At 40.4% G+C, this 21,920-nt stretch overlaps 1 protein-coding gene across 5 annotated transcripts; it reads right to left on the bottom strand.

Annotated features, from left to right (window-relative positions):
- Positions 1-3,750: 3,750 nt before the first annotated feature.
- MCOLN3 (mucolipin TRP cation channel 3) lies at positions 3,751-21,488 on the bottom strand. 5 transcript variants are annotated; one of them, XM_067300990.1, is made up of 15 exons: positions 21,441-21,488; positions 21,011-21,192; positions 18,254-18,483; positions 16,301-16,468; positions 13,648-13,801; positions 13,060-13,144; positions 12,882-12,978; positions 12,152-12,251; positions 10,012-10,124; positions 9,782-9,931; positions 7,745-7,846; positions 7,511-7,633; positions 6,723-6,929; positions 6,223-6,352; positions 3,751-5,003 (listed from the first exon to the last, which is right to left on the bottom strand). In XM_067300990.1, the coding sequence occupies exons 3-15, from the start codon at positions 18,479-18,481 to the stop codon at positions 4,984-4,986; spliced, it is 1,677 nt and encodes a 558-aa protein (XP_067157091.1). In that variant the 5' UTR covers positions 18,482-18,483; positions 21,011-21,192; positions 21,441-21,488; the 3' UTR covers positions 3,751-4,983. The 5 variants fall into 5 exon arrangements, with proteins under 5 accessions (XP_067157091.1, XP_013816631.1, XP_067157092.1 ...); XM_013961177.2 differs by having other exon boundaries at positions 21,011-21,450; XM_067300991.1 differs by lacking the exons at positions 21,011-21,192; positions 21,441-21,488 and adding an exon at positions 19,895-20,223.
- Between the last annotated feature and the right edge of the window lie 432 nt (positions 21,489-21,920).

Here is a 21,920-nt window from a genome sequence, read left to right as displayed (position 1 = left end):
GGAGATCTCCATGGGGCTGCGGCGCCGCGGGGCTCGCCGAGGCGGAGGCGGCCCCGCTCCCCGTGCGGGCCCCGGCGTGGCGAGGTGGCCTCGGCTGCGGAGCCCCGCGGTGCGCCCCGCGCCGGCTTTAAAGGAGCGCGCCCGCCTCGGGCCACGTGCCCTGCGGCCGGGCGAGGGGCGGGACGGGCCGGGCCGCGCGGGGGGCCGGCGGGGCGCCTCGGGTGGGGCCGCGCTGCCCGCGCCCTGCTGCCGGGCCGGCCCCACGCGGCCCCCAGGGCCTTCGGAGGCAGGTAGACGTGTGGGCTAACTGGATTCAAAGAAGTCCGGCTCCACTTCTGGGGTGAACAGTTGGCTTTTTTCAGCCCCATCATCTGAATTTTTGCTAGAGCTTTTCCCAGAGAAATATATTTTACAAGAACCCTACTGCGGTGTGGAGCCAGCCCTTGTGTAGCAAACAAACAAACCCCCTCTTTACCAGTCTAAAGAGCAGATCAAGCTCCCTCCTTTCTACCAAGTCTACTTATCTCCTCAGGGCAGTCACCAATGCTTAGGCTCATACTTAGCACAGTAAGGCACGTTAGTCGGTGCTGCAGGTGAGAGCCGGCGCGCAGTGCCTCAGGTTAGATTAGCCGCTGCAGAGCTGGTCCTTCCGCAGCTAGGAGGGCTCTTCAGTGCCTCTGACAGTGTGCTTTGATGTGGTCATTCCAAACTAGGATGTTCAAAAGAGAATGGAGACCTGGAAGAGGAGGCTTCACTACAAGGACTGTGGGTTCTCCACCTGCCTACAAGATGGGGACAGACTGTGTTAACAGTAGGAATGGCAGGATAGAGCACGCTATTGCTTAACAAGGTGGCACGCTTTCAGGAGATGCTGTGCTTAGTCACACTCACCCCACTTAAGGGGGAAGAAGGAACAAAAGTCCACACAAACATCACTTTGAAGATACTCAAAATTAGCTGCATGAGCGTTAAGTCAGGCCATGCGTGAAAGTTTTCTTAAGGCTTCCTCTGAAGCATCTGGTATCTGCTACTGCTGCAGACAGGAAGATGCCTCATACAGATCAGATCATTGGTCTGAGGGTTTACAGCAGCATCTGTTTTTTTCCCCCATCTACCAGAGATAAATTATGCCTATATGCATTTTTTATTGGAAAAGTATGACAATATCTGGCTTTGTTTCCTTCCTTTTTTGCATGCACACTGCTCACCTTCCCTTGAGAGAATGCTTCTACCCAACATGGAAACTGGTACCCAGAAACAAGTATATAGCCCCCACCTCTCCCTCCTCCTCAGTTTAACTTCATTCTATTAATAGATGTGAGCTTTGCAGCAAACAAGAGGTTCTCGCTACCTGGGGGTGTGCAAAGCATTGGCACTGAAATGAGCTTCAGTTATCAGCACATCTGTTAGGTAAGTCTGGCACCTTGCAAGTTATTTTCATGAGGAGGTAGTACTGACAATCAGTATTTTTCAAGCAGCCATTTTCCAGAGCACAGAATCAGAACAAAGGCACTCTCTCACCACTCCACACCTCCTTTGGACAGTATTAAAGCTCTGTATTCCTTAGGATGGCATTTGGATGGGTAATGAGTTTATCCAGTGCTTTATCTGCTTCTTTGCTCTCCCCACTTGCATTTTACAGTTCTATCTGTGCCTGCCTGATTGCATCAGCATAAAGATACTCATTCTCCAGGGTGCTGCTTTATATATGTTACTAGCATTGCTAATGTTGACATTAGAGGTCAAGACCTCTTTTTTTTTTAAATAAGATCATTGTTGTGGTTTTTGGCTCTGTGAGGCCTTAACCAGCACACCATACTTTGACAAGAAACAAGGGTAAAAAGCCCCACCACAAACCCAACAGGAGCAGCCACCACACAGATGGAAAGATAGATCTCCTGCTAGAGCTTCACTTTTTCGTGAACACAGCCAGTAAACTAGAAAACAGGACAGACTAGCTTCTTCTCATGTGAGCCAAATAATGTGGATCAAGATCCTGAACACAAAGAATTGAGCAAGGTCAGCAATCTGGATAGCAAGCACTTAGATTGCCAACATTAATACCAAGGAGAACAATAAATGCTAGTGTTTCTGGTTTTCTTAAAAACCAGAATAGATATCAGATATGTAGTACAATGTTTGGTTTTACTTTCAGAACTGGATATTTTGCACAGGTGTAAGCTAACCTTTCAGAGTATGTTTCTTCTTCCCCCCACATAGTAGCATCGACAACAAACTATGCAATAGCTACTCTGCTAGCTTTATCACAGGTTTGTCCCTCCTCTTCCCCCCTGCCCCATTCTATCCCTTGCTTTACACATCCATCTCCTAAACTGAGCTAGCCCTTTCTCTATGGCTTCACATTATGACCCTGCCCATTATTGTTTGAATGCAAGTCGCCTTTCATCAACTCTTTTCCTCCCCCAAAACCACACAACTGCCAGCAGTGCTAAATTAAAAGTTGTGTAGTACAACAGAACTAACAGAGCATGGTTTTCCAATTAATTTTTGTGTCTCAGCTGATTGACTTTTTAGCCTTAAGAAACAACCTGTGATTGTGATAAAGAATCTAACTGGGATCTTACTGCAGAACAAACTTCAGAGTGAAACTTGCTCTTTAGGCACCAGAAATCATTCTGCAGCAGCAGACTTATTTTATTAGAAATTAAAATAATCCACACACAATACCTTTTCCTGCTTTGGGGTCACCCATTGTTGTTTTTCATGCCTTGTGCTCATACTGCAGATTTCTATTAACATGATTTCTCCCCACTTCTGTAAAACTTTATAAGAATTTGATATTTTAGAGCTCTGACAAATTGTGTTGAAATTTGTCATCAATTTCAGAAATTAACAGTGATGAGGCATATATTCCACTCCATTTCTAAATGAAATCAGGTTAATACTTACATTATGGATGTGTTGGAAAACAAAGTACTTTGTAGTTGTTTACAGAATGCACCTGCATTTTGAGCAAGTTACTCACTGAGGGGAAGAAATCAGGAAAGATTTATTATGGGTAAAAATCTTGAATGAGCAGTTTTCAATAGAAGCCTCATATTTTCTACCAAAATCTTAACTTTATCCTAGCTTCATATGAAAAAGCCTTGCTAAGAAGTCAGCCTTCTGCATTTCAGTGATTCTAAAATGCTTGCCAACCTTGTCAGAATTCCTTGCACAAACTGTTTTATACTATAGTGATTATATATTGTGTGTTGTCAAAGAGCCACAAGGAATTTAAAGTGTCAACAGAACAGATAGTCACTTAATATTTGCTTTTCAAGGCAAGGTAGCCTTGAATCTCTCTGAAAAGATTCAAAAGTCTACAATCTCAGGTGACTGCTGAAAGACAACTATCTCAATACAGGAAACTTTTAGATACTGTGAATAGTTTGTTTTGACTATACCTTGCATTTGGTTTGCCTTTACTGAATTTGAACCTCATATAATGCACAAGCAGCACTTTTAGTGTAAGGTTTAATACTTGCTTATTCGATTCAATGACAAACTCTGAAAAGCTATTAGACAAGACCTAACTGGGAACAGATCCTGATCAGGGTCCACACCAACTACCTTGACTACAGGCTATTGCAAGTTTGCACACTCAGCACTCTGTTTCAAGCCAGAAATTACATATTGCTATGAAAAAGCTCCTGTATTAACCTGGCAACATTTTTACTCTTAAAATGAATACAGACGCACTCAATACTTACTGCAACTGCAAATGTTTATTGTAGCACATTCCTACAATATGTAAACATTCAGACAGAGTATGTTTAGTGTCCTCCATGTTTGTGCACAGTATACAGCATTTCATTATACATTTTCACAAATACCTATATGATTGTTGCTTACAAATGCAAGTTATCTAAAATATGCTTCCCTTTGTTTTTTCTATTCTGCTCCCAGAGTGAATAGACTATAGAAAATAAGGCATCCATTAAATAGTATTACAATGAAAAAAAGATATCAACTAAGCTGTCAAAATTTAACCTTCATAATTTTTTAATAGGATCTAATGTTTCAGAGAGCCCCTGACAGTACCAGATTATTAGCTTGGTTTGAAACACCCAGCTTCTGAAGTGTGAAGAGATATGACTCTCAGAGTCTTAACTCCCACATATTTAACTTAATTTAGTCTCCAGGTTTACTGACCTGTGTACCAGAGGAAGGTTTTAAATAAAAAAAATAGATATTTTGAAAGTGCTTTTTCTTTAAAAACATAAGGTCAGCACACTGCTAAAAGAAGCCGAAGACTGTAACCGATCCTAACTGAAGTTAGATAAAGGAGAACACCTACATTTCTCTACTCAGTTCATCCCTCAAACTTAATTTTGGGCTGCCATATGTCTGGCCTCTCTGAGAAAAGACTGCCAGTTATGTCAAATGGCATAACTTACATTTATATAAATATTTATTTTATACCCTGAGCCATATTTGAATCAATTCACTGTACTGTCTCCAGAAGCAAGTTACACTGAATTTCATAATTTCAGTTATTTTTACTACAACTGGGAAAAACAAAAAGCCTGAGGGCACTGGAGTGTGCTTTAATTCATTCACTAACTAGTCAGCCATTGATGGATAATGCTTGCAGTACTGAGGGCTAGTTTGGTAGTCAAAGTTGCAGTTGTCCAATATTATTTCTATGTATAGCTGAAAGTTACTTACCGCATTTCTAGTCTACTTGTATAATCTAGCCAAGTCTCTGAACACAGCTTTGTAATGCCCTTTGCATTCTAGTGCAATTTAACTTAGGAAACGAGTAGGAAAAAGCTTAAAAAAAAACCCTCAAACCTGAACTAGAAGTGAGAGTGCCTAATCAGAAAGACTCTATGTTTATCACAAGCTTCTTCACAGCTTTGCACTATTTTTGGAGAAAAGGAAATTTAGGCTTAAGGTATAAGATCTTCCCCAAGACCACTATCCAGTTCTTAAAATGGGTGCTGTTTTAAAGTCTCCAAAATACGCTCCCACAATCCATTAAATATCTTCGCTAGGACCTGTACAGGCAAGGAGGAGAAAAGTCAGGTACACACATCAAAATAATAGTTTCATTAAACATGGAGCCTTAAAAATGTTCCTAACTATTTAATTACTCATTTGACATATACTGATAAGAAAAGTGCTACCAACCACCATAAAACATTTTGAATATTTACAAGAATTTAAGAGAAGCCTTTGGTGTACTGTAAGACCATATGACTATTTAAGCAGCAGAAACCATAGAATCCATAATGCAACATCCATACCTTTCCCACTTGAGACACGTATTTATTCCTACATATCATTTGTTTCAAAATAAAGCCAGAAGGGCAGGCTACTGAGCTAAAGGAGCAATGTTCAGTATTTACAGGTAACTGCAAAGTCAGCCTCTGGTTTACCTTCTAGAGAAAGAACTACACTATTTTCAGATAAAAACAGTTTGTAACACTAACATGCATGTTATATGAGGAATGCACATGGATCAAAATATTTGCCACCACGATAAAATGATTAAAGAGTTGGCCAACAATTTAGAAAATAAGGTTCTGAAATCAGGCACTTAAAGTGCCAACAGCTCCCTTTGAGTCCAGGGCTGTGCTGATTGCCCAATACTCTTGAAGAGCAACTTGCTTGAGAGTAACCAAGTTTTCATCTTTGAATGCTCTTCCAAAGTCCTGATCTGACCCAAGTAGGTGGCAAGAGGATTACATCCCCCCGTCCCACCTTGTGTTAGGTTTTGTGCCTGATTAAACTGAGTGGTGTGTGCAGAAGAGGAAATATTAACATTTCAGTGCCCTTTACCCAGGAGCAAGATGGCCTGCTCTACTTCATCCCACACTTCCCTCTCAAAGCCATCAATCGGAACAATGGCTCTCGATTCTAAACTGTCTCACTACAAGCTTTATTTTATCCCTGCTCCAAAATATGCCCCCATTTCCTTCCCCACGTAAGTATATTCTATATGACATATATTCTCTAACTTCCTGTACTGTTTTGCATATGTTAAGTAATTCCTAATGTAAGGGTTCCCTTACCTCTACCAAAAAGTTTGTTGGCTGGAGACATTTCAATAGTGTTCCATTCTAGAGTACTAGAAATAGTTCATGTTTGTTGCTTTTTTTCTCCCCTTCCCCCACTCCAAAATTTAAGTGTTCTTCATAAACATTTGACCATGGACAGTTTGTGGTGTGTTGCTTTGGATATATATTAATGTATAATTTTAACTCAGGTACCTACCATTACAACAACAAAAAAGAGACACAGAACTCTCCTCTTCTAACCTGTACTTGCCAGAGTTTGGTAAGTCTTTGCACTGCGATATAAATGTCTGAAGTTCTGTCTCTGGAAAGCCATCTTGCTGGTAGTGCTAAAAAAAACGTAGTTAGTTAAATTTTTAACAAGGCTAAACATACAGTAACCCAAATCCTTCCAAGACCACTTTTCAGACACTGGCCAAGGCTGCAATTAGAAGATTCAAACAGCTGAATATGAAATCACTGTTTTTAAGTAGATACTTAGTTTCCATTGGAACAGGAAATCAGATAGGCTTGTAAGAAAACTGAAATAGGGAAGGATCAAACATCTCTCCCTGCCACTTCTCTGTACCCTCAGAAGTAGTCATTATGTTTATTCTTTAAATTGGCATACACAGTAAGTCAAAATATTGAGCGAGATGAGTCTCAATAACACCAATCTTGTCTTTTTTCTCCAACCAAAGAGTAAGAGTTCATGCTTACCTTGATGGTTTCATATGTATCTGTAATGAGTGCAATGAAGAGACTTAGCACCATATAGATGAACAGACTGATGAAGGAGTAGAGGTAGATCCTACTGAATAACCAAACCAAGTGACTTTTTTGCTGCATTTTTGCAAAGGTGGCAAACATGTCATCTCCATTTATCAATGAAAAAAGGCATTCAGAAACCATATTCAGAGAACGGAACTACAGAGAAGGGAAAAAGACAGGAACATTGGTGGCCACTTTATTTGAATTCAAAGACTGTACATAACATGAATAAGATACACGGCTGCTGACTGGCTGCCTTGGATCTCAACCTTTGTATCTCCGGAGTACAACAAAGTGCAGTGCTAACAGGAAAACATTTGGGGAATGAACAAAGGTGGTCAGCCCCCCAGACCCACTCAATTCATTCACCTGTAAATTCTTGCTAGAGTGGATAAGCCAATTTCACTTTTATAATAGACAAGGATAAAGTCTTGAAAGCTTTAGTCTAATACTGGTGTTCTGCAAAATGAAATCTGTTTCTCAAAATACCACACAGGACTCCCAGCATGTGATTGGGAGTCACAGCATCTTCCACTTCTGACTCAGAGCTTTCGTAACTAGAGGAAAGTCTGACTGAGTCATGGAAGTCTGACTCTTTAAACAGAGTAGCATCATGTTGAAGATGCACTATTTTTATATTAAGGGAAGCCTTGTCACTAGACAGCAGTAGTAATGTATCATTTATTTGGAATCCATTCTATTATTCAAGTTGCCTTTTTCATGTCAAGCCATATTACCTTCACATGGTAAGGTCCCAGTACAATCCATCCACAGAAACAATAGCCCAGATAGATCATAGCAGCACAACAGCAGAACCTCATTACATTAGGCAATGCTGCTCGCAGTGTTAGAATGAGGAGCTGCAGAAACCAAAACAAATAGTAAGAATTCAACCAGGCATTTTTTCCAGTTGTCTTATAACAACAAACAAAATAAATACCACCAGCACGAAGATCCCCGGAGATCCTTACATTATACTTCTGAAAGAAACCTAGGTAGCGAATGACTCCAAGCCACACAAGCATAGTGGATGTTCCTAGGAGTATGCTACAGACATCATAACTTGTCAGACTCTAAAAAAAATAAATAAATAATCAAGTATTATAACGACTGACAGGTTCTAGACTGCAGCTCTAATTACTACACAGATCTGCTAAGAAACTTTTTTTTCCTTGGAAGTCTCTCCCATTAAAAACTAGTTTGGGGCAATATATATTAGAGAGCAAAAGTCCCACCAAGGAGCAAAGGAACTTGCAAGTGTAATTCATTTCACATGCCTTACATATGGACGTTTTTCTGCACCACAGCTGCAGAGACACCCACTCGATACCCAACTCACTAAATCCTGCAGAGTGGCACTGCAAACATTTTTATGCTGCTTCCAGAATCCAGCAACTGCACCAACAGATTCCCAGTACCAGCTTGGGAATCTCTCTACCACATCCCAATGTACAGTGTAGATGTACTTTTAGAACTGAAGAGTAAAAAAAGTTCTTCCAGTATGTAAGCAAAGAATTAAAAAAAAAAAAAATAGCATGACTTTTCAGCAAAGTTCAGATAAATATTAAGGAGGATCTTGTTATGTAGAAAGGAACCAGCAGCTGTAGAAAGTTATTAAGGAGAAGAATAACTAGCTTCTAATTAGTTCTAAGCAGAACTTTGTTTATATTTTATTGGTGTGTCACTGTTTTTCCACCTACACATACTGGCCTACTTTCATCTAAGTTAGCACATACACTGTTCCTTGAATTGCAGCTCTACTCTGTAATGCAACTGTCCCAAATTAGGATGTCCTACTCAGATCAGGACAGCTTACTTGAATAAAAACAGAAGATAGCGAAGACTTTTTATTCATCTAAGAGCTGGCTAATCTTGTATATTAGAAAAAATCATTTGCAGCTTGATAAAAAACAAGTTTAGGCCACTTTAATATGAACTTTTTACAGTTACTCAGCTGTTAACTTTCATGTGATGACATGGAACAAGATCTTATTATATGATCCACAAGGCTTGCAAAATGAATGAAATGTGCCTGTAGAGAAGAGTTTTAGTAAAATACTGTTTTAGGAAAGACACATATCAAAATATAGGTATTTAGATATGTAAGATACAGGAACCCAAAATGCAAGATCTTACTCCAGTCTTGTTCTCATCTTCACATTATCCCAAAACAGGATGGAGTTATCTCTTATCTCAGCTAACTTCCTCTTAGCTTCTTTTTATTCCTCAGAATTGAGTTTATAGCTCCTAAGCTAAGATAGGGCAATTTGTGCAGGGCGTCTGTGACAGTCAAGCTGTCACCAGATGGATTTCAGAATTATCCTTTCATCACCATAGTCCAAAGTCTGTTGTGTTGCAATGTCACACTTCAAAGTCTGCTATAGATTTGGTGAAGAACAACATTATCTGAATGTTAGAGTGCTTGAGGATAGCATATTGTAATATTTTTTGTTCACTAATTCTGGCTGTATGTAGTATGTTAATGGAGATTTTTTTCTACAACAAGTTTATATTAGAAATTGAGGGCCTAGAACCAGGCTGTGGCTGATTTTTATGTACATGCTGGAAACCAGAGCTGGGAAAGCAGTAAAGTGATGTTTAAGGAGAGATTCTCTATGCCAATTAAACACTTTCTAAATGTGAAACAGAAAGTTAAATGCTAAATTGAAAAAACACATCAAATTAGCAAGGATAAGTGGTCCTAAATGGGGAAAGAAGAGGACGTCAACAGTCTTGAACTTTCAGAGATAAAGTTAATTTTACTTCTTGGAGTCACAGAAGGGAGCAGAGAGGAACAGAACTATAACATTAAGTGATATTTGGAGTTTTTAAATCTCACAACTGGAAACAAAATATCTGAATTATAGTTCCAGAAGAGAAGATGGAGTTTTAAAATTTCATACCACTCAGAATCAAGTATAGCCAGCCTACAGTCCTCTGAGGAATTTAAACCCAGCTGGGACAACTATAACCCATTTTGCTTCTGCCTAAAAATGTAAATATCTTACCTTGGCTTGTATCTCCATCTTTAAAGTTGATCCAGCAATAGTTAAGACATCACTAACTATAATCAGGATGTACCATCCATTGACAAATTCCATTTGATCACTGAAAGATACTTCTTTCTTATAATAATGTAGGAAAAAGCTTACAAATTCCTAGGGGAAAGAAGGCAAGGAAGAAGTTAATCAGACTAACAAAAGACACACAGACTTTCTTCAGAAAGAGTTATACCCACCCTTTGGAGCCGAATTCCTTTAACCACTGATCGTGTGCAAAGGATCAATGAGGCCAGACAAGTCAGTATAACAAAAGCATCGAAGATCATCATGTAATGAGTATTCTTCTGTACTGCAAGAACAAAAATAAAGATGTTTAAAATGAGATACATTTCATCTTGTGAAACAGCTTGACTATTCAAGTAAGAATCAAATTTTGCTACTTATTATGTTTATACAACTGAATTAAGAAAAATCTTATTACTTCTCCCTTGAAAGCTTGTCTAATATTTTCATGAGACACAAACATATCTGCATTAGATATACCACTTCAATTAATTTAGGAAGGTTGATACTACATCAAAAATATCACACATCAGACAGCAAGCGCTTCTTAAAACCCTGCAGAATTAGAGGTGGGAGTTCTCCATTTTACAAGTGCTGGACTGGCCTTTGGAGCCACAGATCTTGTCTAAAAAAGTCCCAGGTATTTTACAGTATGTATCTACTCTTCCATGTCAGTATTTGACTAACAGATGAGTTTTCTCTCCTAGAGCAATGCAGAGAATTTGCACAGCTGTTCAGATAGCCAAGACCAACATTGAGCTGGACACGCGTTCCCCATCTCTTATGTTACTAAAAATCACATTCTTGATCAATTAAGGTCAAATTTTGCACCAAAATTACCACTGAACATCTTACTTTTTGTTATACCTATCATACAGCTGAAACTAGATGGAGACAGGATAAAAAGGATTAGATTTTTAATGTTAAAAGAGGGATTACATTTGAAGAAAAAATTGTAACGAATGCTAAAATTGCAAGAACAGGCAGCAATTCTCCAAAACAGGATACTGAAGTTGTAGTTGACCTCACAAAGCTACCTACCATTCTACCCAGGAAGAGCCCACCTACTCCTTGCTTATACCAAAGTGACTAACACATGTACTGTTGGCATTTAAGTTGATTTTGTACTTTAATACAAAATAAACACAATTTGTTAGTATCCATTTGCAATCATTGCCTGTCTATTTTTCCTTGGGTTTAGAATACAGCAGAGGGTACTCCAGGAGATGATTCTGAAAACTGTTAAAGAGCTGGATGCTAGGCAATCTACATAGATATCAAATATGAATCATTATAGAAGCCTGGTATCAAAACCATATTATATTGCTGCACAAGCAATCTATTAGATAGCATGCCATCTGGTGTGCATTCATAACGTGGCAGCTAGCAATGCTAGTTGATAAAGACTGTCAGTGGGATATGTATTTGCATAAGTGGTGTGTTTTGTCCTCTGTAATGCATTTCATTAAGTTCCCCAAATTAATTGCAATCTGGATCATTACAAAGAAGTCTCCTTTTTACTACGAGCTCTTCGTGGGGAAATTCCTAATGTTAACATAGCAAAGGGGCAAGCAGCAAAGTAGAAAAACAGATCTTATTCATCCTATTGCTTATTTCAGCAAAAAAGTAAGAAACAACAAATGGAATTTAGACTCCTGGAAAACTTCTTCCAAAGAGATTAGCTTTGCCAATCAAAAAGATCTCATATGAGCTTTGACCAGATCCAACAGCTGCTAACAAAGGGTGCTCTTGTTAGTAGCTGATTGAAGATATCTAACCATACTGTGCATCTCAGTTACACTCAACTACATACCCCAAAACATTTAAGGAGCAATCAATCAGATGTGTTTCTAGCCTCTTCAACCTAGCAGTACTTAGCAAGAGTGCTTCCTTACTTTTCCTTGTGTTAACTCCTGAAATAAGAGTGAATTAGTTTAAACTTTCTACCATTGCCACATGACCTGCTGCTTGGCACCAGAACAATGGTTCACAGCCCTACCTTAACCAATGAGGAGCATAAAGTTAGTAGCTAAAACTAGAAGGATAAACAGTGATTTGTGGAAGAAATTTCGGTTGACACTACCAGTGGTACAAGGTTTGAGAACTGCTAATGAGAGTAACAGTATGGCTGGGTTCCCAAGATTTCAAATCAAAAGTTTAAGAGCAAAACAACAATTCCTTAGAAAACAGGATTTAGAATGTACCTGTTAGACAATATATGTCAATAGCGCCTCATCTTTCAGTAAAGAAAAAGGTTAACAAACATTGTGCTAGTGTGACAAATGAAAATTTGAACACATTTATATCACTTACTTGATCCAGAAACATGCCAGTCTTTACATTCCCTGATTGCTATGTCATTGTCTAGACTTATTTTAATTCTTCCACTGTGTGCTTTATTATCGAACATTATCTGTATCAACAAAAAATATTAATAAAAAGTGCATGTCTTTTTACAGTTAAACCATTATATATTTAGCATATTGCATTGCTAACCTTGCATAATGATTCAGAATAATACTCCTAGGGAAGAAGTAACAAAACTTATATAAGCTTAAGGTAGTTCCAGTTTATTCAGATAAAGATTTTTAAAACAAAAGACCTAAGATGGTGGACCACAGGTTTGCCACAAATTTGCAATTTGCTACAAATTGCTTGATCAACTAGATATTGAAATACAAGTGAAAATTTTTTTTAAATTACAGCCTCAATCCTCCATGAGCTGAAAACAACTATTCCTAGAAGCATCTCTCTAAAGAAAAGAGGTTTATGCTTTTATGATACTTCAAGCGGATTAGAGCACACAAGGCTGTAAGCCAAAGAAGTGCTTAAGGAGTATATCATCAGGAGCACTTAAAGCTTAACCTTCTACAGTTGCAATTGACAGTTATTGACGGGCTACTAAGTCATGACAAAGTAATCCAGACACCATTGGGGACCAGTTAATGATGCCCAACACACTTAAAAACCCTCTGCATTGGTTAAATCAGTAAGAACTAGTTTTCATCTTGAACAGAAAGACACATGGCAGGCTTCTACGTACTGTCAGGGTGAAATCGTAACAGTCAGGGAGTTCGTGGTGGCGAACAGTCTGGAGGTTGATTGCCTTCAGATTGAACATGAGCTGTACTGTCACCAGCCTGCAATACAGTTTCATATTAGGTTTTCACAGGGAAAAATGCAGGAATACATCAATATAGGAAGCAGCTATTCCTCCTCACCTGTGGAAATCCAGACTGAAATTCAAATTGTGCTTTCCCACAGTTCGGTTGTCTAAAGGCATCATTGGCTCAATGTACAAGCAGTCTGTAACAGAGAAGTACACACAGTAATATCAGATGGGTTATCACATGCTTTTTAACTGTAACCTGCCTTTCCCATTCTCACAGCTCTAAGAGCTGTTGACTATAGTAGCCAAGATAGCATGCTTAAGTGATGAGCCATTTTGGAGGCTAGTTTACAAATACATTTGCTTCCATGAGCACCAGCCAAGTTATTCCTCATGAATGAGGTGTTTAAATCCTGCTTCACAGGGAAGACTTGTGAAATTAGCCTGAAATACTTGCATTAGACAATCATGGGTGCTAATGGCCCATCACTTTTTGTGGAAGTAGGCATAAATGACTGTTTTGTTGGAAGTAAGGAGTAGAGGTTAGTTATACAGTAGTTTTCTTACCAGTTTTGGTTGGTAATAAGTTTAATACAGCCCATTTGACTGGACTATAAAATACTAGATATTTGTTAAGAATTCATCAGAATTTTAAGGTCCCTCCTCCCCAAGAACTGATACAATAGATTAGATTTATCACCAGTCACAATCTCCGGGTCTATATCAAAGGTGTCATTTCCAGGACAGATGGTTCCTCGCTTGTAGAACTGCTGACATACAGCCAGAGCTGTCTCTTCTGCTCCCCTCTTTTCATAAGCATGGTTTCCAACAGAGATGTTGGGCAGCTGTAAGTACTCAAGTTCAGAACAAATAGAGAAGGCAAGTCAGACGCACCAGAAATGTTGGTTTCTGAAAAAGCCAGAAGTGTTTGGATCTGTGGTATAACCCACCTTTTTATTTTAAAGTTCACCTAAAGAATTTGGAAACCTACACTACACCACTCTACAGCTGAGTCCTCAAATACTTTTAAGGTACTTGGCAAAGGCAAGAAATGCAGGATTAGGGTCTAAATAACTCCTTGCTTATTATTTTTTCTGTTTACAATCCTTACTAGAAAGCCTAATTCACTATTTGCAAAGCATTCTGGCTCCAATACAAGGACTTCATTTAGTGCAGAATTAATATACTGACTAGCTTTAAGGATGTCACCACAAGTCTAATGCTCTAACAATGACAGGTACTCTGTTTCTTTTTTCTGACAAATCAATGGATTTGTCCATTGGTTCTTTTCAGAAATGGCTTTATTCTAGGTGTATAACAATATTCAGCTATTTCAGCAACTAATTTAGCAATACGTTATTTATGAGAGGCCTAATACTTTGACCAATGACATAGAAAACCATGTGATAGCATATATCCACTTTTACGTAATGGGGATACAGCTCTGGTCACAGGGCAAATAATACATCCAATTCAAGGGATCTCCCTAACACACCAGACCCTCTGTATATTAGAGCTCATATAGTAGTACATACTTAAATCTCCTTCCTGCTTCTAGTATAGGCAGAGTAGTAAGATCAAAGTGTCTTTAGGGTTTATCTAGTCTTCCATTAATTCTTTGCTCCATTTAAATTGTTATTAGTTTAGCCCCAGTCTGTAGGCTTCAGTTCCCTGCACAACAATCAAGGACACAGTACAGGAAAAGTGGAAAAACAATCATTCCATCCCACCTGCATTGCAGGTTTCCAAACTAAAGCCAAACGTTCAGTAAGTTTAACTTATTCTTTAACAATCTTTGAGTTTGTCCCACATTCAGTGATAGCTGGAAAGTCTATACTTCTCCAAACAATAAAATTTGTATTATTTAATATCAGGAATAAGTAGCAGCATGTGTTCTCTCCTTCCAAATGGCTTTCAGAATTTTTGTCTGTCAGACATCATTTTTTCCACTTGGGTGTTCTGTAATTCTGGAAGAAAGTTATTTCTGTGTTCAGTAATTTATTATATCTTATTCTGCTGTCCTCATAGGGGTCTATGTGTATGTAAGCTCTTCATACATTCAGATCTTCATATTAAATCCTCACCTCTCCTTCCCTGAAGCAAGACAGTACTCTTATACTTATCTGTGAAATGGAGAACTGATGTACAGATTTTTGTATTTACTTCCATAGGACTTTAAGACAAATAAATATTTAGGTTTAACACCTCTCAAGAAAGGTCTGTGTGAAAGTAGCATATACCCACATGGTGGTATATTCTGGCGCTGTTGCCCTGGGACAGTCTTCCTTTTCAATCCAGCAATATCCACTTCAAAATTTAAGGAAGGTGAGCTAAATTACATGTCCTATAAGGTATTAAAGTTTTAGTCTAGATAGCTGTCTGACAACTGCCAGGAAGCTTGGGATTAGAGGAGCATTCCTTGGCAGCTGAGCGCTTCAGATGAATGTCATCGCAAGATGCAAGTCTGCCTGTTACAGGCCAGCCTTTTGCATTCATGGTTAGAAGTCACTTGACCAACAAATTAGCCATCAGAGAGTTTTATGCTTTATTAAGCACAGAGATTTGACAGTGTAAATCAGGTTTGTTAACCAAATAGAACCAGATTATATTTTGTTTTCTTTACGCAAGTACCACACTAGTATTGACTGGCAACAGGTTACCTATTGATATACACCACACAAAAACTGTGATATAAGGCCAAGTAGCAAGATCGGTATTACTGTATCTTTGTCTATGCAAAGCATGTTATTACATGCTCTGACCTATGGTACTAACTTCTAGACAACTCAGTGCAAAGAAACAGCTTAAGGGAAAAAACATTACTGATTTGTTTGGATCATCTGAGACAACAGAGACTGAATCATTTGCACCATCAAAAAATAGTAGGAGCAATCCAGAGCCATAGCTTTGTGTGTAACTGGTGCTATTTGGTATCTGGTATCCATCTTATTTGTTTGTTCAAGTTTGAGTGTGGTCCCTTTGACAAATGTCTCTAGATGGTCCCCTTTGGAAGGAGGGAAGATAAGACTGCTCAAGCCCAGAAAGAGTCAGCTCTGGAGCACAAATGGGGCATGAAGAGTTCCTGCCAGGAGTCACTCTGACTTCTATATGTATATATATATATATATATTTAAGTTAGTTATCCCGGGTTTTATTCCCCAAAAGCCTGGCTTATTTGGAATGTAAAACCCTTTTTTGAGGAGTCTTCTATAAAAAAAACCTGAACAAGTCAACATTCTTGGTTTAAGAGACTTGTACAAGCTCAATTTCAGATGCTGTCAGGGAAGGAGGAAGAAGAAAGGGTTCAGGGTAAAGAGCATGTATATTATATACATTGTAGCAACAACCCTTACCTGGTTTATTGCAAAGAATATCTGGTCATAAACATCTGTTTGTGTGTATACAGCATAGGTATCATCCATTCTGTCCATGTATCCTTTCAAGAAGAGATGTTTGAATGCTACAGTGTTCTCTTCCTTGAAAGCAACCACCATTTGATTGCTCAATCCAAAAACCACCAGCTGAAAAAGACATTCATATTTCCTGTCTGAAGACAAAATTGGCTTCTGGATTAAAATTCAAATCCTGTCCTACAAACAGCCACTCTTTCATCACACTGATAGACACAGCACTTACATGCAAGCTACTCCATTTCACAGCAGGTCAAAAGACTTCAAGGAAACACTGAGTTTCAAGAATGTTTCTTTAACACATTTACTGGCATCTTGGCCAAGGACTCACCTTTTTAAAAAGAAAATGATACCATCTCAAACCCAAGCTACCCATATACTGTTACACATGGTTTGTTAGTTCAGCCTGACGTTAAAACGACTTGCCTCGGGGAATATCAGTGTTCCTCAGCCAAAAAGGCAGAACAGGACATAACCAGATCCCACTTTGAAGTCCTAACTCCAGTGCAGAAAAGGAAAATTAAGGACAACTCAGAAAAGCAAACATCTCTCCCTCAGGTTTGGGTGAAAGGTGCTTTGAGAGTAACTGATGAACACTGTCCTTGTAACAGGCTAACCTTTGCAGCTGTTAAAAAATATACTGCAGCTGTTTATGAAAAGTTAGCATAAAACCCTGCTAGATATTATCCAGGACAGAAAACGTCTCTAGAAGAATGTGAAGTATTGTTTGTGGGAACTCACGATTCTCTTGAGTGACTACTGTTTCACACCTATTATCAGGAGTATTATAAAAAAAAGCGCCAGGAGATAAGTCTGAATCAGTAGTCTACAGATTAGTTTTATGGGCTTGATGCAAACTGGCTTTTGATAAGGATAACTCAGTTACAGAGATACTGAAATGCTCTGTGGACAAGTTCAGTGTTGTAGGGACACTGGAATACACTAGTAAATCAATAGTGCTAAGATTTAATTATTTACTGGCAGATTTTCTCTGAAAAAGATAAATCAACATTAGTTTCTTTCTTATTTAGATTCTTCCACCATCAGATTTTATTTCTGGTTACAAAAAGGAACAGATGAAGATCAGAGGATGTCTACATATTTAAAACGACAGTGGTTAAGTAGAGAATACAAACATACTGCCAGATGTATCACGAGAGAATTAGTATACCTGTGGTTCTTCATTCATGCAACTGTGGAAAATATTCTTCTCCATGCTCATACTTTCATAGCACTGACACCACCATAAATATAAATCACATGCAGACAGTTCTGAAGGATTGTTATCTGAGGCATTACAAAGGTTATATGAAAAACTTTCTTCTTTCTTAGCCAACAACTTTGAGACAAATAATTGCATTTTAGGCAGCAGATAAATTTGTTAGATGAAATCCGTGGTGCAAGGCTGAGTGAGAAGAGGAGTGGGGCAGAATTTCAGGTTTATTCAGAACAAGCGAGTTTATATACCATACGCAAGACACAAGCAAACACCATGAAACAGATACCAATTTCCATTTTTATGACTGTGATATTGTAATACAAGCCACTGTTCCTTTCCTACCACCACACACACTCAGAATGAAGAAGGTGCTGCGGGAGAATAGACATGCAAGACATCCTTTAAAAAAAGTAAAGTAAAAAGTAAGGTAAAGTCCTTAAACATGGTTACTGTAATCTCCACTCTTAGGAAAGCTATTTTTCAGTCAATATTTCTAAGAAAAAATTATACCATCTCATTCCCATTATACCATCTAAGCTACACATATGCAACTAAGATTGTTTTGCAGTCTATCCTCTCCTTCTTTACACAGCAGACCAAGAATAGCATTTTTCATCTGCATTCCTTATTTGAATTCTCATGGACTAAGAAAAGTCCCTGCTTCCAGAGTTACTCACCTGGATGGTCACCATTGCTATTTTGAGTAGCTGAATCCCAAGTTTCCAAGGTTTCCTGCCCCGGGCCCAGAATTTTTCGCATGGGTTCATGAAGAAGAACTTTAACTTCCTTCTAAGTTGGTCTTCCAAAAGCAGCTCCTGTGATACTGATGGGTGTCGTCTGTAGCTGCAAAGATTTTCATCATCATGAGCACTGCAGCTGCTCACAGCCACTTCAGGATTTTCCATTCCTGGAATGAAAAAAGTTCATGTCGGTTGGAAAAACATGCAAGCATTAATATAGTAACATCAGATCAGTCTGCACTGACTACCTGGACTCCAGAGATGTTTATATCTTCTGTGAGGAGTACTTACATGTTACACTGAACTAAAAACAAGACCTGACTCATAATATTGCACATGTTCTGCAGAACCCTTATCAGTAAAAGGTAAGTTTTGACTACCCCTTAGATTTACAGATAGAAGGTCAGGACATTTATTTAATATTGGAATTTCTGTCCCTTTGGAATTATAGACTCACTTCTGAAAACCTCTTCCTCTCTCACTTCCCAGCATCAAGATCATACTTGCAAGACATTCTGACTCATTTCCTTTCGCATGTAGAAGAATACCAAAAGTCTCTTATTAGTGTTGACTCTTCTGGAAACTTACCTACTTCTATGGTTTCTATGTAGTTTACCCCTACATCTACAAATCTTCTGTCCAATAGTAGAAAGAGATGGAATTTTAATGACAAACAACATTTTTCTTAGACATTAGTATTACATTGATAGCTCTTGGCAGTGGAGACCTAGCATGTCAAATTGCAAATCAGATAAATTAACTGAGCATATTAACCTTCATCTAACAAGATTATGTCTATTCCTACAGCCATAAAGGATGCAAGATTGAATGCAAACCAATGACAACCATGAAGCAGACAAAAAAGACCAAAAGGTAATTGTTTTCAAAGCTCATGATTAGAAGAAAAGGTTGACATTTTAGGTCAGTGTGAAGGAAAAGATTGTCTTACAATCTTATAAACACAGTTTGAGATATTACTCTCCATAGTATCCAACATGTTTAGACACCAATCTGTTACTAACTCTACTGACTCCCAGCTATTTTACAAATGCTTTATAAGCCAAGAACATTTATTTCAAATAAAAGATTGCTGATATTGGGAACAGAGGAGACAGTTTGAGTAATGAATAAATTGAAAGATGTGCCATATTAGACAAATTAATTTTTTAAGTTGCATGAGTGAAGGTTCTTATGTAACTCGAACAGAAAATCATCAAGCTTAATTTAAAAAAATAGCATAGATCACAGCCACGCTCCTTGAGTGCTGTCATTGTATGCAGCAGAACACAAGTCTGTTTTCAAGTACTATTATGGACTTTCAATTTCCCCAGGTGTTAGACACGCCAAGAAAAGTTTTGCATCAGCAATTTAACACTATGAATGTGCCCATACATAAGTTAAAAAACAAAAAGCCCAAACACTTCAGATCCTGTTTTATGAAGTCTCCATTTCCTAACATGCAAAAGTTTCGAGTCTTCTTTATTACAGTTGATCAATCATTTCTAAGTTAAGACTACTCAGTCCTACTATGATATTGCAACACTCCTGTCGATGTTACATCTGATTTAAAATACATACGTATACTTCTTGATCTCGTAGTATCAGCTTCAGAAATGGTTCGAGATAAACGTGAAACACAGCAAGTGTTTTCTCGTTAACCTGCACATACACAACAGCTTCACATATGGGCTGCAAACCCAATATCTGGTCTCTGAAGGAGGCAGCCACCTTCTCACAGCACAAACACTCTTCCCTTCGTCCTCTCTTCCGAGCCGGAAAGCTGTGTTGTCCAGCAGCCCACTGAGAGCTGCCTGTGCAGGTCACAGGACGAACAGGGGTGCAAAGGGGGGCTCCTCCGCGTCCCGCCTGCTGCCCCTCTGCAGTCTCGAGTTACAGGCGGACAGGGTCGGCCACTAGACGCGTCAGATCCTTGCTTCTGCTGACCCACGCCAACCGTGTCGGCTTTTAGGAGAAAGGTGCCTGTGTTTATTAGGTAAGCCTGGCGATCCCGAGCAGCAGGGGCCCGAACGCCGGGGAACGAGCCGCCCCGCGGGCTCTCCCGCCCCGAGCGCAGGAGCCGCGGTGCGCGCCCGGCACTGCCGCAGACGGGGCGGCCGCGGCCGCCGAGCAGCGCGGAGCCCCGGGCTGGCCCGGCACGGCCTCCCCCGGCACCGGCCGGGGGCAACAGGGCGCGGGGGTCCGGCCGGGCCGAGAGCGGGGCTGCGCCGCCGCCCCCGGCACCCGCTGCGCTGCGGCGTTTCGGTGCCAAGCGCTGGAAGCCTCCGCTGCGCCTCCGCCCCGCGGCACCGTGGAGCGCCGGGCAAGCAAGGCGCTCTGTGCCTCTGTGTGTGTGTACATACACACGTATATATATATGTGATTCTGTTTTACGTATCTCTCCTGTCATACATGGCACACGTCCCTCTATGCTACATATACTCTCTGTGCCACAGTAATGCTGTTTTCAGATTAATTTAGGCTTCTCCATTGGCAGAAAAAAATAAAAAAGCTAATTTCTTATAACTAGCTGTTTCCAATCTTTAATAACTCCCCCCTTTACGGGTCACAAAATCATAACTATGCAAGGCAGCCAACAGCACAGGGAACTAAGGGGAACGGCTCGCAGTGAAGTAAGGAGCAGCAATGTGGGGCAGTGATTATCGTCAAATAGAATTAAGCTATTAAAGTTATTACCTGGACTTCAAAGAAGTGGTCTCTTTTCCTGAGTCTTGGCCAGTTGCATTGCACAACAGAAATACCACTGCGGTATTGCTGCCTCACGTGAGGTAGTGCTGGGATAAATCCAGGGATAAAATTGCACCCAGTCTCCAGCTGGCCCGTCTAACTCATGGTACAAGCAGCAACATAAGCAATGGCTACAAAGAGAGATGAAACGCGGACAAGGTAAAAACAGGGAGAGTAGCAGGATTTTTAAGCAAGCAGTGCGGGAACTTCCTGGCTGCGGGCAGGGAAACGGAAGGCAGCGAGGCTCCCGGTGCCCGGGGCCAGGACCGGCGCGTCCCGCGGAGGGCCCCTGGGCACAGTGCTGCAGCTCTGCACACACACAAGGAAACGAACGCGGGGTCTTGCACGTTTTACAATGAAACAGGGCAAATTAAATTACTTTTAAGCGTCTAAAGTATGAAAGACGTATAATAAAAATCTTGGATGCTAAAACACGATGCATCTCCGGGCGTGGGGGCAGCTCGTGTGCTGCGGTAGGATGCCGGCTTCGGCGAGCAAAGCTCGTAGCCTAAACCTGCGAAGGGCGCTCATGAAACCACGGCCCGGGCGGGAGGGCCGCCCGTAGCGCAGCGGGGGCACCAGGCGCGGGGCTACGGCAGGCAGAGGCCACGCAGGGCCAACGCCACCAGCGGCCGTGGGTCCCGGAGAAGCGGGGAAGGGTGAAGCGGGATCGCCTCATCCGCCCCCCCGCGCTCCCTCCCAGCTGGGAGCTCCGCCATTCCTCCACCTTGCACCGCCCCCGCTGACGGGCCTGGGGCGCCCACAGCGCGGCCGCCTACAAACCCCACCATGCTCCGCTCCCCACGCGCCCCGGCCGGCACCCGCGCAGGGCATGCTGGGAAGTGTAGTTTTTCCGGCA

The sequence above is a fragment of the Apteryx mantelli genome, chromosome 8, assembly GCF_036417845.1.
Source record: "Apteryx mantelli isolate bAptMan1 chromosome 8, bAptMan1.hap1, whole genome shotgun sequence".
Classification (NCBI taxonomy): domain Eukaryota; kingdom Metazoa; phylum Chordata; class Aves; order Apterygiformes; family Apterygidae; genus Apteryx; species Apteryx mantelli.
This window is presented reverse-complemented; position numbering and strand designations above follow the sequence as displayed.

What these genes read in the sequence shown, in the direction of transcription:
- MCOLN3 (XM_067300990.1), bottom strand. Translation starts at nt 18,481, where the DNA reads ATGGAAAATCCTGAAGTGGCTGTGAGCAGCTGCAGTGCTCATGATGAT. An exon ending in AGATGGAGATACAAGCCAAG is followed by an intron (nt 7,847 to 9,781) that starts GTAAGATATTTA and finishes TATTTTTTTTAG; the next exon opens with AGTCTGACAAGTTATGATGT. An exon ending in TCTTTTTTGTTGTTGTAATG is followed by an intron (nt 5,004 to 6,222) that starts GTAGGTACCTGA and finishes TTGCCTGTACAG; the next exon opens with GTCCTAGCGAAGATATTTAA.